General features: G+C 49.1%; 1 protein-coding gene across 7 annotated transcripts in view; it reads left to right on the top strand.

Moving 5' to 3' along the window:
• The window catches only part of PAICS (phosphoribosylaminoimidazole carboxylase and phosphoribosylaminoimidazolesuccinocarboxamide synthase), a 1,368,496-nt gene that overhangs the window by 1,145,394 nt on the left and 207,472 nt on the right, over positions 1 to 15,630 (top strand). For all 7 annotated transcript variants that reach the window (XM_069631608.1, XM_069631609.1, XM_069631606.1 and 4 more), the window contains one exon: positions 312 to 509. In XM_069631608.1, the coding sequence (XP_069487709.1) occupies positions 312 to 509 (198 nt within the window). The remainder of the gene's footprint in view (positions 1 to 311; positions 510 to 15,630) is intronic.

Below are 15,630 nucleotides of genomic sequence, written 5' to 3'. Positions count from 1 at the left end.
CATTACCAATGATAAGAAACCTAGTTTGAGGACCTCATGATAGCTTAGCTACATAAAATATACGTTTACTCCAACATTGATGTGTATGCAGGGGTCTGAAACCTTTGTAATAAAACTCCCATCAGCCCCAATCAGAACAAACTGTGGCGAGGAAAATAACACATGAAATATGGATTTGGCCATGGTCTCAGATCTTCACCTGGTGTTAAACTCCAATATTTTAAACCTTTTCGTTCTTTTGTTTTTAAATGTGCTTTCTGAACCTATGGTACCAGCTAAATTTGTGTTTTTTTTTAATTTTTCTTCTGCAGAGTTGAAGCTTGGCAAAAAGCTCAATGAGGGTAAAACGAAACAGGTATATGAATTACCTGACCTCCCTGGTTATGTTTTGATGCAGTCCAAGGATCAAATAACTGCTGGAAACATGGCAAAAAAAGATCAAATCGAAGGAAAAGCTTTCATCTCGAACAAGACCACCAGTTGCATATTCAAACTGCTTCAGGAAGCTGGTAAGAATGTTGCTCTGTGACTGACCACTCTTGTATGCTTTATAATCGTGTTTGCACTCTGCATCAAATTTACTGTTCAGGTTTGCTTGATAAAGTAAAACTGGACCTTCTTTTCAAAGTTTGTATTTGTAGCTACTTAACTGGTAGCACCTACTTAACTGGGAGCAACTGTATTGTTTTTTTTCTGCTTTGTATAGCGCCAATTTTAACATTATTTTCTCAATGCGCTCTTAGTGGGAGCGCTTGAGTGTTGGAGTGTATGATGCATGTGTGCATTTCGCTGAAAGGCTTAGCCTGGCTGTCAAGGCTCCGGTAGAAAAACAACCCATGTAGTTGGGCATGTGAATGGGTGCTGAGAAGAGTAGGGGTGGCATCAGGGCTGTAGACGCATACCCAAATTTATCGTAAGACTGTGCCGCGTTCTGCTGTCGGAGGTGTTGAGGCGTAGTCTGGTAGAAGTAGGTAGAGGATTTATGTGAACCGCATGACCACATTTTTGTTGTACTCCTTGCTATATATTGATGTGCGTGTGATTAGCCATGCCTGCGGCCAGGAGAATGGTATTATACGTACCTTGCCGGCACTGGAGGCGCTTTGTTGTTAGGGCATCTGTGCAGGTATTTGGCTTCTTCTGTTGGTTCTTGCGGATGTTATACTAAACGCCACAGGATACACACGGTTGATTGCAGTGGAGTTGGTTCTATCACACCATTGTAATTCTACTACGCTAGTTGTGGATGTCTGTTTTGCCTGGTGCAGTCATTCATCCATCAGTCATGTGATGTTACATATGTGAGTGCTGTGAATCAGCTAGTTGTGCTTGAAGGAAGGCAAGGTTGTGATGGGTGTATGAAGATGTCTGTTCCGGGCCACCGCTGCACCGCCTGCAGAGACAGTTCATATACTTGGGGATTTATAGGGTTTTCAGGATAAACCTGCCGCCATCAACAAGCAATGACTGACTAGGTTGGTGTGGGGCTGAGTACAGCCATTACTCTACTCCCATTAAAACCCATTCTGTCGAAGGTATCCATATTTTGCATCTATCCTAATTGTGTAGGGTAGCCTCACCTCACTTATAGACCATTTGTGTTGGCAGCCATATCTCACGCTTTGCCTTGTGTGTAAAACCTCGCCTAGTCCCTTTTTAATTTTTATGGTGGCAGCCATTTTTGTTGACTGACATTATATTTTTCACTGCCACGGGCGGTGAATGCAGAATTGCACCCGGCAAAGCTGGATTCTGATGGGTCGGACCTAATTTCCCAGGTGCAAATTCTCTGTACTTGATGGGACTAGCCTTAATGTTTTGGCCCTTGTGGTTGCCTTCTTTGCAACAGTGAACAGTGGTACAATGTTTCATTAATACTTTTATAGCTGGGCCAAGGACGTGAGCTACATTTTCAGATACAGGTTTTCTATTGAAATGTTAAGCTCCGGATCGTATTTAGATGAGCTAACTATGCTATTCCAGAATCCAAACAAAAATGCCAGTTCAACATTCCATACAATGGGAATGTCACTTTTTTCCTGGTTGAGATAGCACAAACGTTGGGGGGCTGCAGGGTTCGAGACTGATTTAGCGAAAATGCAGTTTTCAGTTCCTTGAGTGGTATAATTTTAGGGTGCTTTCACTATGCCAAATCCCCACCATAGTAGTTGAGCAGTTTGTCTGTGGAGTGGCGTATTGTGGGTATCCAGACCTTGGTCCACTTTATTTATCGATTGGCCACCACTTTGGTGCTTATACAATTAGCAAAACCGATTCAAAGCGGCAACAGGGTGGGGACAGGGGAAGGTAGATAATGAATTACAACAAGGTAAATAACATAGTACAAACAAATCAGAATAACAGGGAAGGGAAGACCAACCTACTGTGCCTTGTGAGTGTTCAGAAAGTGCAAGTGCAAGTGCAGGGGAGAGGGGAGGTATGGGAAAGATGCTGTGGTGCTTATGGAGAAGTGCTCTGGGTGAAGTGCTGAGAAGAACGTAAGTGCAATCTCAGTGGGGGCGGGTGAGCCTAACCAAGTGCAGTAAATAAGCAGCAGCTGGGAAAAGAGATGTGGAGGGGGTTAAGGGCCCTGAGTATACATAAGGGCCCTGCACATCAGTCACGCTACTGTATGATTAGCAGGGAAGAGTGGAGAAATGAAAGAGGTAAAGAAAGAGGTCTTGAGGCTTTTCCAGAACTTAAGGAGGTCGTGCTCAAGGTGCAGAGGGAGAGGGAGGCTATTCCACAGAAGGGAGCCCGCCGAGGAAAGTTATCGACCACCAGCTCTCTGTTTAGCAAACCGCTTCACATGCAAGGAGTTGGTGCCAGAGGAACGCAAGAGTCTAGAAGGGGTATTTGGTCAGGAAGCGTTGAGGTTAGTGGTCCCCAGCCCCAGAAAGCCTTGTGCATGATAGAGGGATTTGAATTTAATCCGTGCTGAGACTTTGTAGGGCAGGGGAGATGCGCTCCATGGGCTTGAGGCCAAGGATAAGTCTTGCTGCCCTATCATGGGTTTGCTGGAGGGGTCGCAGGGTGGATGAAGGAAGATTGAGGAGGCTACTACTGTAGTCTAACCTGGAGAGAACCAGAGCATGGGTAACATTGAGTCTCTGGGGGAAGGTGAAGGATAGAGTTCCTTTCAGAAGGAAGAGCTGAAAGTGGGACTTCTTGCCAATGTCCTGAATATGATGGATGACGGAGAGGAAGGAGTCGAAGATGACTGGCTTCAGGGTAGGTGGCAGGTGGAAAGCCCATGGACGAAGGCCAGAGTGCAGGGAAGAAGTAGGGTGCAGGGGACCAAATGGGGAGAATCTGTTTTGATGGCATTGAGGCAGAGGTCATTGGCTGTGCACCTGGCCTGGATGGCAGAGGGGCAGTCGGGGATGTAGGAAGCAGCAAGGGCATCATTAGGAAGTTTGAAGAAGTTGTCTTGTCGGCATAGCACGAAGTTGGGGGAGAAGGAGGAAATGAGGCGTTCCAGCAGAGAAAGGTATATGTTAAAGAGGGGGGAGGTGGAGGAGGGAGTAGAGGAGGAGAAAGGGCCCAGTATGATTTTGGAGGAACTGTCAGTTAGGAAGGAGGCAAGCCAGTCCAGTGCCAGCTCCGAGATACCAAGGGTATCGTGGAGCTTTTTTAAGAGGAGGGAAGTCTCGGCATTGGAAACTTCCAAAGCACAACAGTACTGCCGCTGTCCAAACTGATATATATCCTGCAATTTACAGACCTCTTTATTAGGGTTCATATTGTGACCAAATAAAATGGAAGAGTCCATTATTCACTTAAAAGGGATTCTTACTGAATCAATATGACATATTTAACATTTGAAATTGTGGACATTATGATGTTCGCATAATGCTTTGCTTTTATGCAACTCGCTACAATTGGGTTTGATAAGAGATGCTGTGCTGCCAACCTGGCCTCGGGCCACGCACATTGGCCCTGCCCCACCTTCCCACAGCCCGCCCCTCCAAAGAGGTGACCGTTCCCCCAAGTATAGCTGATCAGCCCGTCTTGTTTCGAGTGTAAGCAGATTAAACAAAAGACAACGTCACACTGGTTTGAAATGAATGCAACAGGATGCACTTAATAAAACATCATAAAATTGCATTACAGTTACTGCAAGGTGCTGCACCAGTATGCCTCTAAGTGGCCCAGGGATGCGTTATGGAACCTGGCAATTCTGCTGTCTTGTTCCTATTGTACTTTATTCAGTTGCCTCTTGTTGGGCAAGATTGTATGCAGTATCCCTGGGGGAGACTGCACCAGCCTTGTCCTCTTGGTAATGGGTAACCCAACCTTTGGTATAAGTCTGTACTAAACAAGTTGGCAGAGTGACTGAGCAGCCAGGCTTATGTCAAGAGGGATCAATGTGAGCTGTAGGGTTGCAACATAGTTTCAGTGACAAGTATCCAAATAACACTTACACTCAAGGTTTCTTGATTAAATAATTTATTAATGTAACAGTTGAATAAGCCGCCTTTAGAAGGGAGCAAATATGTAACGCTTAAATACACTTCAAAAATATGCACTCAGTTTAAATAAATCAGTAAATACCCTTTGGTGGATGGCACACACACTTTCTACACCCTCTGGTGACTTCAATAGTTAGGATACTGCGGACCATGATGGATCACTGGTACATTAAGGCAATACTGAGGTAGGTGTTAAAAAGGAAAAGGGGTTAAGGGAGAAAACGATGCTTAACAAGCTTCTCAAACTGGTAAGTACTTTTGAACTCCCTCCCCACTCCCAATGCAGTGTAGATTACCCTTTCCCAGCGATACAAGTAAAGAATGTATGACTTTTTGGAGGGACAGATTAAAACACAGTCGGAGGTTAGAGTATCGGGGAGCCAGGGCAGCTAATGTCAATTGAGCAAAGTCTAGGGAGCTGAAGTTCTTTTTGAAGGGGAAGGTCTTGCACAATGTGTTGAAAAATAAATCTGTTGGGCCACAAGCTGGGAGGCTTGTGAAAGGCAGAGCTGCATGCAACTGTGCAAAAGGCAGCAAATGCAAGTATTAACTGAAAGCAAGCAAACTACACAGCAAGAGGGAAGTACCCCATGGTTAAATTGGTTCCAGCTTGCTTCTGTTCCTGTTGTAGTATGGCAGATCCTGTTGTTCCTGGGCTTCAGTCATGGGGACAAGAGGGAGGATATCTGGGGACACCTGCGCTACGACTTGAAGGTCCACAGCAGCAATGGGCAAACTTCAGATCAGCAGCGCTTAGGCTTCTGCTTCTCGCGAATCACCACAACGGTTCCTGTACACCGTTTGGACTTTCCTTGCTTCTGAGGTCCAGCACTCAGTTGAGGTGGCTCAGGCTTGGTTAGTCCTGCTTCGAGGGAGTCGGAGCATCTTCCTGCAGCTTGGGTCCGACTTACAAATGATGCACTCGATTCTGGTGTTCCTGTCCCCTGGCACTCAGTTCCTGCAGTGGAAGTACAGCCAGCTGAGAGAGGGTTTCCAGTTGAGTTCGTCTTGGGGCTGATTGGTCCCACCAACCCAAGGGGAGAAGTCGTCCTTGCAGGGCTTCTCTTGTCTATCATAATTGGGAGCTTCAGAAATGCAGCAGGGCTTCACCGGGCAAACAAACGGTCCAGGAGTTACAGCAAGCTTCTCTTCCAGTTCTTCTTTGGATTCCTTTGTCCAGTGGTTGACTCTGCCTTCCAAGCAAAAGACCTCGCCTTTTATGCAAGTTTCTCCCATTTAATTTGCAGCCTAGCTTTCACACACAGCGCATGGTGGCTGTCCTCCAAGGACATCCATCCAATCACCTTTGGGTGCATTCTTGTAACCAAGGAGACTAGGCACAGGGAGTTTCGGAAACCTCCCTCCCTCGCTTGCTGCCCTGCCAGACACGCTCGAGCCAGAGGCGGGCTTCAGCAGTGAATCACGCCAAAGACAAAACTAACAGAGCAAACCTGGTTTGGCGTGCAGAGTACATCTCAAGAAGCACCTTTACCACAATAATTGCCAAAAAATAATTGCACCCATGGGTGCAATACTGCAGCTGAGGATTCAATCTGCGGTAAAAACCTACAATGGTAGGAAAAAGTAAACCACTGACATTAATTGTAGAAAGGGTAACATGAAAATGTTATATGATAAAGTAGACAAAGGGGATGCTAAGTAACCCCTCCAGCACTCTGATAGTGTGTGCTGGGTCTACAAAGTTACACAAGGTAAGTAATTCAATTTCACTTCACTGCTCTTGGAAATGGTAGTTTAAACAATAAACCTTTGAGAAATCCAAAGGACTTCTGTGTCGCTGCACTGAAGGAAATTTGTCTCACCATGTAAGAAGATGATCATTGGAGTTTGTCAGACTCCAAAACCAAAAGAAGCAGAGTTCAAATATAGAAAAATACATGAGTAGGGAAAAAGGACTCGCTGTCCAGGACAAAAATGAATAGAACAACAAAAGGGCTGGGGGTCTCTAAGGTAGAAGGGAATTCATTCTGAGAATTTTTCTTAACAGGGCGCCGTATCTGAGCTTGTACAATGTTATGAGGAACCCTGACACAGCTGTCAGGCTCGTCTTGTGTAGTTCCCTCGAAGGGGGGCAAATGCAGGCCTTCGGGCTCCTGCGGCTTCCCCCAGTACTTTGTACTCCTATGCTGCTAGCCCTGTGTCCATCACTGGATCTTTGCCAAGTGTGTTAATGCCAGTGTTAAGGTACGATTGCCTTCCAGAAGCTGCTTCCAGTGAGCAGCTTGTCTTGTGTTTTTTTTGTTTTTTTTTTTTTAAATTTTTTTTTTCTTTTTTTCTTTTTTCCCCCTGCTACTAATCTAGCGCAGCAGGGGCCGCTCCTTCACTGCATGGCCCAGGTTCCACCCTCGCGGCTTCCACCTTCAGGCAGTCTGCAATGGCCTGCACTGGCCGCTGCAGACCCAGTCCCTTAGGACAGCTTCTGGTGGCTGCGGGCCCCGCTCTACATGGGCTGTTCGAGGGGATTGGGTCCTCCGACGTATTCCATATCTATGACGGGTAATGTCCACAGCTGTGCTGCTTCGGAAAATCTTTGGCGTCTGCGTCCTGCGCCGTCCCCGAGGACCTCCTCCGATGTCACCCGATGTGATAAGTAGGACGCACAACGCCCATAGCCTCAGTTCAGTTTTTTCCGCGAACGTGTTCGCTTCGTGAATCTCGATACGCCTCGACTTGTTGGAGTTACTTGTTTCTTTCTTGGTTCGTTGAACCTGTTCGGTTTGTTTGTGGCTATGTCTTTCTCATCTTCGACCCCGCGTCCAGGCTTCAAGAACTGCGGGGACTGTGGGTCCAAGATGTCGGTCACGGACTCGCACGACGCCTGCCTCGGGGAGGCCCACGATACGGACGACTGTCGACTGCCAGTCGCTCACTGCAAAGGCCTTGCAAGAACGCAAGAAGAAACTGTCGGTAGGTCGGGTGTCTAAGCCCCGGAAGTCGAGGTCTGCGGGGCTTTCGACCGATGACTCGAGGGGTGACGCTCCGCGTTGTCGTTTAAGTCCGGTGGGTCTCCTTCCAGGAGTCGGTCTCGCCACTCCTCTGCCTCTTCTAGGCATTCCAGGAAGCGCCGGCATAGATCGCCTTCCCCGTCCTCTTCCGAGGACTCCGCCCGTCGGCGGGCCGCTTATCCCTCCATGCAAGCGACACCGGAGGAATGGGCTTCCTTCGGGAGGCAGATGCTAGCGATTCTGGAATTGCAGGGCACCGGTCCGTCTGCGCCTCCGAGTGGGGTCGGTCGGCACCGGTCGAGGGACACCGCCCGTACATCTTCGGGCTCGGGTGGTCGGCACGGCTCGCGGGAGAGGTCCCGCTCGGACAAGGGTAGCCGTTCTCGCCATGCCCGGTCCAGGTCCCGGTCCAGGTCCCGGTCCTCGACACGCTCAACCGCGTGATCCTGTGCCGTCTTCGAAGAAGACGTCGACGCCTGTGGCGCCGAGGTCGTCAATTACTCTCGAGGTTCCGTCTTCGAGGGGTCCGTCGGTTCCCAGGCTGTCGAGACACGCTCAGAGCTCTGGCTTCGAGGACTGTCGATGCCGCCGATGCTGGAGGCGTTGCAGCGGACGTCGACGCCTTTTCTGCTGGCGCCGACTCGTTCGGCGCCTTTCGAGACGGTGGTGACGGAGGGGCCCCGTGGCAAGGGGTTTGCCCCTAAAAAGGCTATGGCTAAGTCCGGCACTGCTTTGGTCCGCAGAGGTCTTCCTCTCCCCGCCTGGAGTACATTTCAGAGGGTGATGAAGGCTCTGATGGCGGTCTGGTTCCGGATGAATTTATCTCGGGCCATAGTCAGTTTGATGACCTGAGGCAGTCACTGCATGATGCCAATGGATTGGACACCTCTCCGGAGTTTTGTCTGCCGGAGCCTGGCACTCATGTCGATTTGTCATATCGGCGCCTTATGTCTTCAGTTACCGAGTACTTGGATTGGTCGGCTCCCCCAGCGAGTTTGTTCAGGATGATCTCACGGACATCCTTGATCTCGGGCCACCCACGGACCCGGTTTTGCCTTTTCATATGGCTTTGCAGAGAAGGGAGGCGGCGGCTTGGACTGCTCCGGAGAGTCTCCCGGCAGTGGGCAAGTCTTTGTCGCGAAAATACCGTCCAGCCAGTAGCGTCCCCTTCTACTTGTCTAGGCACCCCACCCCGGAGAGTTTGGTGGTGCGGCGGCTACGGCCCCGGCAAAGCAGGCGTCATATCCTACCATCCCTCCAGATGGGGACGACAAACGTTTTGACGGCTGGGCGAAGAAAGTGTTTTCTTCTGGGGGGTATGGTGCTTCAGGCAGCCAACTCTATATGTGCCTTGTCTCGTTTCACACACACTGTGGAACTGTGTTGCATTTGCGGCTGATCATATTCCCGAAGGGGACGAACGGGATGGTTTCCTTGCTATGGTTCAGGATGGCAAGCATGCCATGTGTGAGGCCGTTCAGTCGGGTTTGGACTTGGCGGATTGTGTCAGCCGGTCCATGGCGGCGAGCACCGTAATGCGCAGGTTTGCGTGGTTGAGGAAGTCTGGGTTTGCTCCTGATGTGCAGTCCCGGCTCCTCAACATGCCATTTGACGGTGAACACCTTTTTGGCAGCAAGGCTGACGAGAGCCTTGAGGTTGCAGACCTCCAAAGCTGCAGCGAAGTCGTTGGGCGCTGCAGTTCGCCAACCTCTGCCTTTTCGTCCTAGGGGACAGCAATGGAGGGGAGGTTCCTTTCGCTATTACTCGTCTTTAAGTAAAGCGAGAGGAGCTAGCAGTCAAAGAGGCGATCGTAAGAGTGCCAGAGGTGGAAACAAAGGTACTCTAGGTGCCAAGGCCGCTCGGGCAGTTGCCTCTTTGCCCTCGGGCAACGCCGCAGCCGCTACCACTCAGTCATGAGGCCAGGTCCCATGGTTCGCCAGTTGGGGGAAGGCTGGCGCAGCATCTTGTAGAGTGGCAAGCCATTACTTCGGATGTGTGGGTTCTGGAGATCATAACCCACGGCTACTGTCTTCCTTTTCGGCAGAGGCCTCACGACAATCCACCAGGGAACCTCTCTTTGAAGAGTCCGGATCCGCTCCTTGCGCAGTAAATTCAAGCCCTGCTGGAGAAAGGCGCCATAGAACTGGTGCCTGTAGCGGAGAGGAACAAGGGATGGTATTCCCCTTATTTTTTGATTTCAAAGAAAGACGGGGGATTGATACCCATCATGGACTTGCGCGGTTTGAACAAACTCCTCAGGAAGGACAAGTTCGATGGTGACTCTTTCTCAAGTCCTCAAGGCCCTTCAACTTCAGGACTGGTTGGTGTCTCTCGACCTCAAGGATGCTTACTTCCATGTGCCGATCCATCCAAAGCACAAGAAGTACCTGAGGTTCGCGGTTGGCGACTCGCACTTTCAGTTTTGGGTCCTGCCGTTCGGATTGACCTCCACCCTGAGGGTTTTCACCAAGCTCATGGTGGTGGCAGTGCATCTCAGGAAGGGGGATTCACGTCTACCCCTACCTGGACGATTGGTTGATCAGTGGGAGCTCTCCCGAGCAAGTCCTGGATCTGTCAGTCACCTGCCACTCCCTTCACAGGCTGGGCTTCTCCCTCAATTTAAAGAAGTCCCATTTGACACCGACGCAGCGGCTCCAGTACATCGGAGCAGTGCTCGACACGTCTCTGGGGCAGTGTTTTCCTCCTCAGGTGAGGGCTCTTCACAATCGGCAGATGGTGCACAAGTTTCAGTTTGCCCAGACTCTCCCAGCGTCCGAGTTCTTGAGACTGCTCGGCCTCATGGCATCCTGCATTCTTCTGGTGCCAGAGGCTCGTCTGCGGATGAGATCTTTGCAGTGGGCACTCAAGCTCCAGTGGTCTCAGTCCTCCGGCAGGCTGTCGGACCCTGTTCAGGTGCCGCCCTCGGTAGCCCGGGACCTTCTGTGGTGGGCCGTCGAGGGCAATCTGATGAAGGGTGCCACATTTTGGCTGCCCTGGCCGGAGGTGACTATCGTGACGGACACATCCCTCACGGGATGGGGAGCTCATGCCAACGAGCTGACAGTCAGCGGTCGTTGGTCTCTGTCGGAGTCCAGACTCCATATCAATCTGTTGGAGCTGAGGGCCATCAGGCTAGCCCTGAAGGCTTTTCTGCCGACTGTGCGCGGATAGAGTGTCCTGATTCTGACGGACAACACGGTGGCCATGCACTACCTCAACAAAAAGGGGGGGGGGGGGGCAGGGTCACTTCCGCTGTGCAGGGAGGTGATGCAGCTCGAGTTCTGGGCCATCCAGCAAGAAGTTTCGGTCTCGGCAGTTCATCTGGCCGGAGACGACAACGAGACGGCGGACGCTCTGAGCAGGAAGAGCACGATGTCTCACGAGTGGGAGCTGGCTCAGGAGATTCTCTTGGAGATCTTCGCCCTTTGGGGGACCCCTCAAGTGGATCTCTTCGCCTCCAGTGTCAACCAGAAGTGCGAAAGGTTTTGCTCGCGGGAATTTTCTCCGAAAGGAGCCTTAGACGCGTTTGTGGTGGAGTGGTCATTCCGACTGCTGTCCGCGTTTCCTCCAGTCCCCGTCATCCCGCAAGTGCTGCGGAGGTTCGGTTCCCGGATGATTCTCATTGCTCTGGCGTGGGCCCGGAGGACATGGTACCCGGACCTTCTAGACTTGGCCATCTGCCCTCCATGTCGTCTTCCCTACCGAGACGATCTCTCACGGGAGGGGGGTCAGGTTCTCCATCCAGAGGTCAGATCCCTCCATCTTCACGCGTGGCTTCTGAAAGGTTGAGGTATAAGGATTGGGACCTCCCTGAAGACGTGATGGAGGTGTTGCTCTCGGCCAGGCGGCCGGCAACTAAGTCTCTGTACCGTTGCTGTTGGAGAAAGTTCTACGACTGGTGCAGAGTTCAGAATGTGGATCCTTTTGAATGCGACATTCCCATGGTTTTGTCTTATTTGCTTTCTTTGGCCCACAGGGGCTTGCAAGTGGGGACCATTAAAGGTTACCTGGCGGCGCTGTCCATATTTAAGCGCTCGTCTGAAGAGTGTTCCTAGTTTAAGATTCCTTTAATTTCGCAGTTTTTGAAAGGGCTCACTAATGTTCCCTCGTCACCTTTTTTGGTGCCAGGTTGGGATTTGAACCTTGTTCTTAAGTTTCTTATGGGTGCTCTGTTTGAGCCTTTACATTCTTGCCCTTTGAGGCTGTTGACTCTGAAAACTGTTTTAGTTGCGGTTACTTCCGCTCGCAGAGTGAGTTACAGGCACTTTCAGTTAAGCCACCCTTCACTGTATTTCACAAGGAGAGGGTTGTCCTTAGAGTTCGTCCTTCTTTTCTTCCGAAGGTGGTTTCAGAATTTCATTTGAGCCAGAAGGTTGTTCTTCCGGCGTTCTATCCTCCTCCACATTCTGGTAAGGAAGAGGAGAGGCTCCATAGGCTTGATCCTAGGAGAGCGTTGAGCTTTTATATCTCGCGCATGTCCCGGGTCAGAGTGGACGATCAACTTTTCATTGGTTATGCTGGAAAGCGTTTGGGACAAGCTGTGACGAAACAGACTTTGTCTCGTTGGATTATTTTGGCTATCTCCGAGTGTTACCGCTTGGCGGGTAAGGACCCTCCGGCTGGCTTGCGGGCCCATTCTACCAGAGGAGTGGCTGTGTCTACTGCCCTGCAGGGGGGAGTTCCTATTCGTCACATCTGTGATGCAGCCACCTGGGCTTCAGTATATACTTTGGTACGTCACTATTCCCTCGATTCCATCAGTGGGCAAGATCTGGCCTTTGGCAAGGCAGTTCTCTATTCCGCAATTTGATTGGGCATGCTAAATTTGTATTCTAAATTCTTTCCAACCTCCTTGCTTGGTACTGCTTTGGGAGTCTGTCATAGAAATGGAATACGTCGGAGGACCCAATCCCCTCGAATAACAAGTTACTTTCTTACCTGGTAACGTTCTTTCGATGGGATGGTCCGACGACGTATTCCATATCGCTCCTTCCCCGCTGCAGAATTTCTTTTGCGATTGCAGCTTGCGTTCTGCAAGGCCTTGTGTGTCTGACTGGCAGAAAACTGGTGGAACACGTTCTGGGGGGAAAAAACTATAACTGGGGCTATGGGCGTCGTGCGTCCTACTTATCACATCGGGTGACGTCGGCCGTCGGAGGGGGTCCTTGGGGACGGCGCATCGACGCAGACGCCAAAGATTTTCCGAAGCAGCACAGCTGTGGACATTACCTGTCATAGATATGGAATACGTCGTCGGACCATCCCATCGAAAGAACGTTACCAGGTAAGAAAGTAACGTGTTCTTCTCTTAGGTACAACACCCGGCCAGGGTTCCCATGTTTGCCTCCACGGCCTCCCCACACACTGCCTGTGTGCAATGCTCCAGATGGGAAAAGGTAGCGTACTATGGAGCCTGCACGGCTCCTCTGCGTACCTCTGCTGATATTCAGCAGCTCTACGTCCACTGCATTGGCTGGGTGGGCCGGCATATGGATGACTGTCTGCCCGCCACCCAGGAGGGGATCGAATGATCGGGGGGGGGGGTTCTGCACAGCATTTGCTTTGTTCCTGCTGCTGTGTTGCGTGTCTTCTTCAGCAAGCCGCTGTGGTCCAACACCCCGCTTTGTTGCTTGGCTGAGCGAATGGTGTCTCGGCGTCCCTCCTCTGCTCGTGATCCTCACAATGGCTCCAGCAATCATGTCTCCTGTCTGCTCTTCTTCTACACCTGAGATCATCAAGCTTCCGGGGCCTTCCAAGTCGCCCACCTCCACTGTCCTCATCACTGCGCACGCCATCTTGATTCCTGGTGCCGCCGGTGGACCTTCTGTTCCGTGCTGCATATCTCGCAGACTATGAAGCCTCCACGCTCCACCTTCCAGTTGGGCGCTCCTGAGAGGTTCTCATGTTCACAGCTGATTGCAGGCTACGTATTACTCTTAAAGCTTGCTCTATAATACTCGGGAACGGCAGAAACGAGAACACCAGATAGATGACAAACGCAGGACCGCAGAAGATATTAATTATAATGCACAAGGATGGCAGATTCAAAATACCCAGCAAATTGACCCTAAAATCGGCTACAAATACCCGGATCACACTATGCATCACATACGGAGAGTAATGGAATGGTCGCAACTAACAACTTCAGATAGTGCTGATTCTTCTTTCTAACCATCACTGCAATCTACCAGATCTGAAATTTCATTATGCTCCTGGAATACTCTAGGACACAGTCATCTCTTTTGCGAACAGTCATACGATCTCGCAGAGTATGACATCTGCATACAGGAATCATGGATCATAACACAGCCAATCTGTGACGGATACACAACTCTGATGGTCCCTGCAATAAAAAACAAGAGGACGTCCATATACAGGCCTCTTGACCCTCATTAAAATGTCAACTAATATCAGAATTGAGTCATTCAAAATAAATGACTGGATCCAAATCACAATACTCCAGTCAGTCAAATCCAAAACGCCATTAACTCATGACCTATTTGGTATTATCAATACCTATTGGAATCCAATAGCCATTACTGATGAGCTATATATTGACATTCTTTTTATCTGTATTGATGAAATTACTCTTAAATACCCAGATATCCAACCAATAGTATGTGGAGATCTTAACATACATCTTTATGATAGCGGAGGGACTGAATTAAAACAGAACATGTCCCGAGAGATTGACGATGGCAGAAAGAAACATCTACCAATGGACTCATTAGAGTGCACTTCTTTGATACCCAAACCAATAAGCCGATGTATACATGGACCCGTGGCACATCAAATGCCATAATAGATTAAATCTATACATCAAACCAAATTGCAATGAAGCTAACACAGAAAAAAAAACATACAAACAAAACATAGTGATCCTGCATCAATGATAATTACGTGGGGAAATGCACAACCCCCAGAAACCCAAACTAAATTTACCAGAACTAGTTAACTCGAGCCAGACTAGACTGAAGATTTCTCTAAATGCCCTGGTGACACTGGCAAACCAATTTACTTCGACATAAATGACAGACGTTAAACTGCTAAATTATCCACAACTCTTGGTGCCATTTAAGCTATCCAGACCAACAAATATTAACAAACACTGTCATACACATGCTTATTCGTCCATAATTGCAGAAAGGAAAAAAAAAACTGAGAAAAGACATTAAGAAAATACAACAAACTACATTCAAGGATCATGAAAAAATGTGAGTATTAAAACGGTACAAAAACTGGATGAGATCCAACAGAGCACTTCAAGGGCAAAATGATGCAGAACAAATGCTGCATGCTTTAAAAAACCAACACCTGTGACCTGTGGAAACTATTGGCCCCACCAACTGACAACTTACAAAAAATGACAACTGATGTTGATGAGCAAGGATGGACATCACATTTCCAGAAGCTCTATAACATAAACTCTGAATTACACACTAAAGACCCTATAAAACACCACCCCTGGAGTGTCACATGGCAACGAGAGCATCTAGAAGGAGCCAACGCCAACCTGAACCCCTCAAATGAACTCATCAGAGCCAATAAAACCTTATGGGCACATTTCCTCGAACATCTATGAAGCTATTAACAAAACCAAGACTATTCCACCTTCTTGGAAGACAGCACTTTTGATACCCAGATCCAGCCAACTAGAGGCCCATTGCCTTGTTAGACCCCTTAGGGAAAATATTTGCTAATTTTCTGCTGGACAAATTGAACATCTGGGCCAACGCAAACGATATATACGCACCAAGACAAATGGGTTTTGTTAAATATGTGTGAACCAACATCAACCTACTCCTATTTAATTTGCTGAAGCAAGAGGCCATCCGCAATCAAAGACAAATATATGCAGCATTCATAGAATTGAAGCTCGCCTTTGACCTAGTCAATAGATCACTCCTGTGATCGAAATTGCGTAAATGGGGCTGTCCTGATGATATCTTGGAACCAATAGTTACTTTATGGGGAAACATCTACTAGAGTCCGACTGTCACAAGACGGTACAGTAACGGAATCCATCCCAACTAACAATGGTCTCAAACAAGGCTGCCCACTAGCGGCAACGCTTTTCAATTTATTTACATCTGACTACGTAACCGAGACAAACTCACCACTGTCCAACCCACCGAACTAAATGCCACAACCAATCGCGTGCCTGATGTATGCAGACGATATTGTGTTGTGTT

This window comes from Ambystoma mexicanum, chromosome 6q, assembly GCF_040938575.1.
Source record: "Ambystoma mexicanum isolate Mex_15411 chromosome 6q, UKY_AmexF1_1, whole genome shotgun sequence".
NCBI lineage: Eukaryota > Metazoa > Chordata > Amphibia > Caudata > Ambystomatidae > Ambystoma > Ambystoma mexicanum.
Note: the sequence above shows the minus strand (reverse complement) of the source record. Positions and strands in the feature narration are given on the sequence as shown.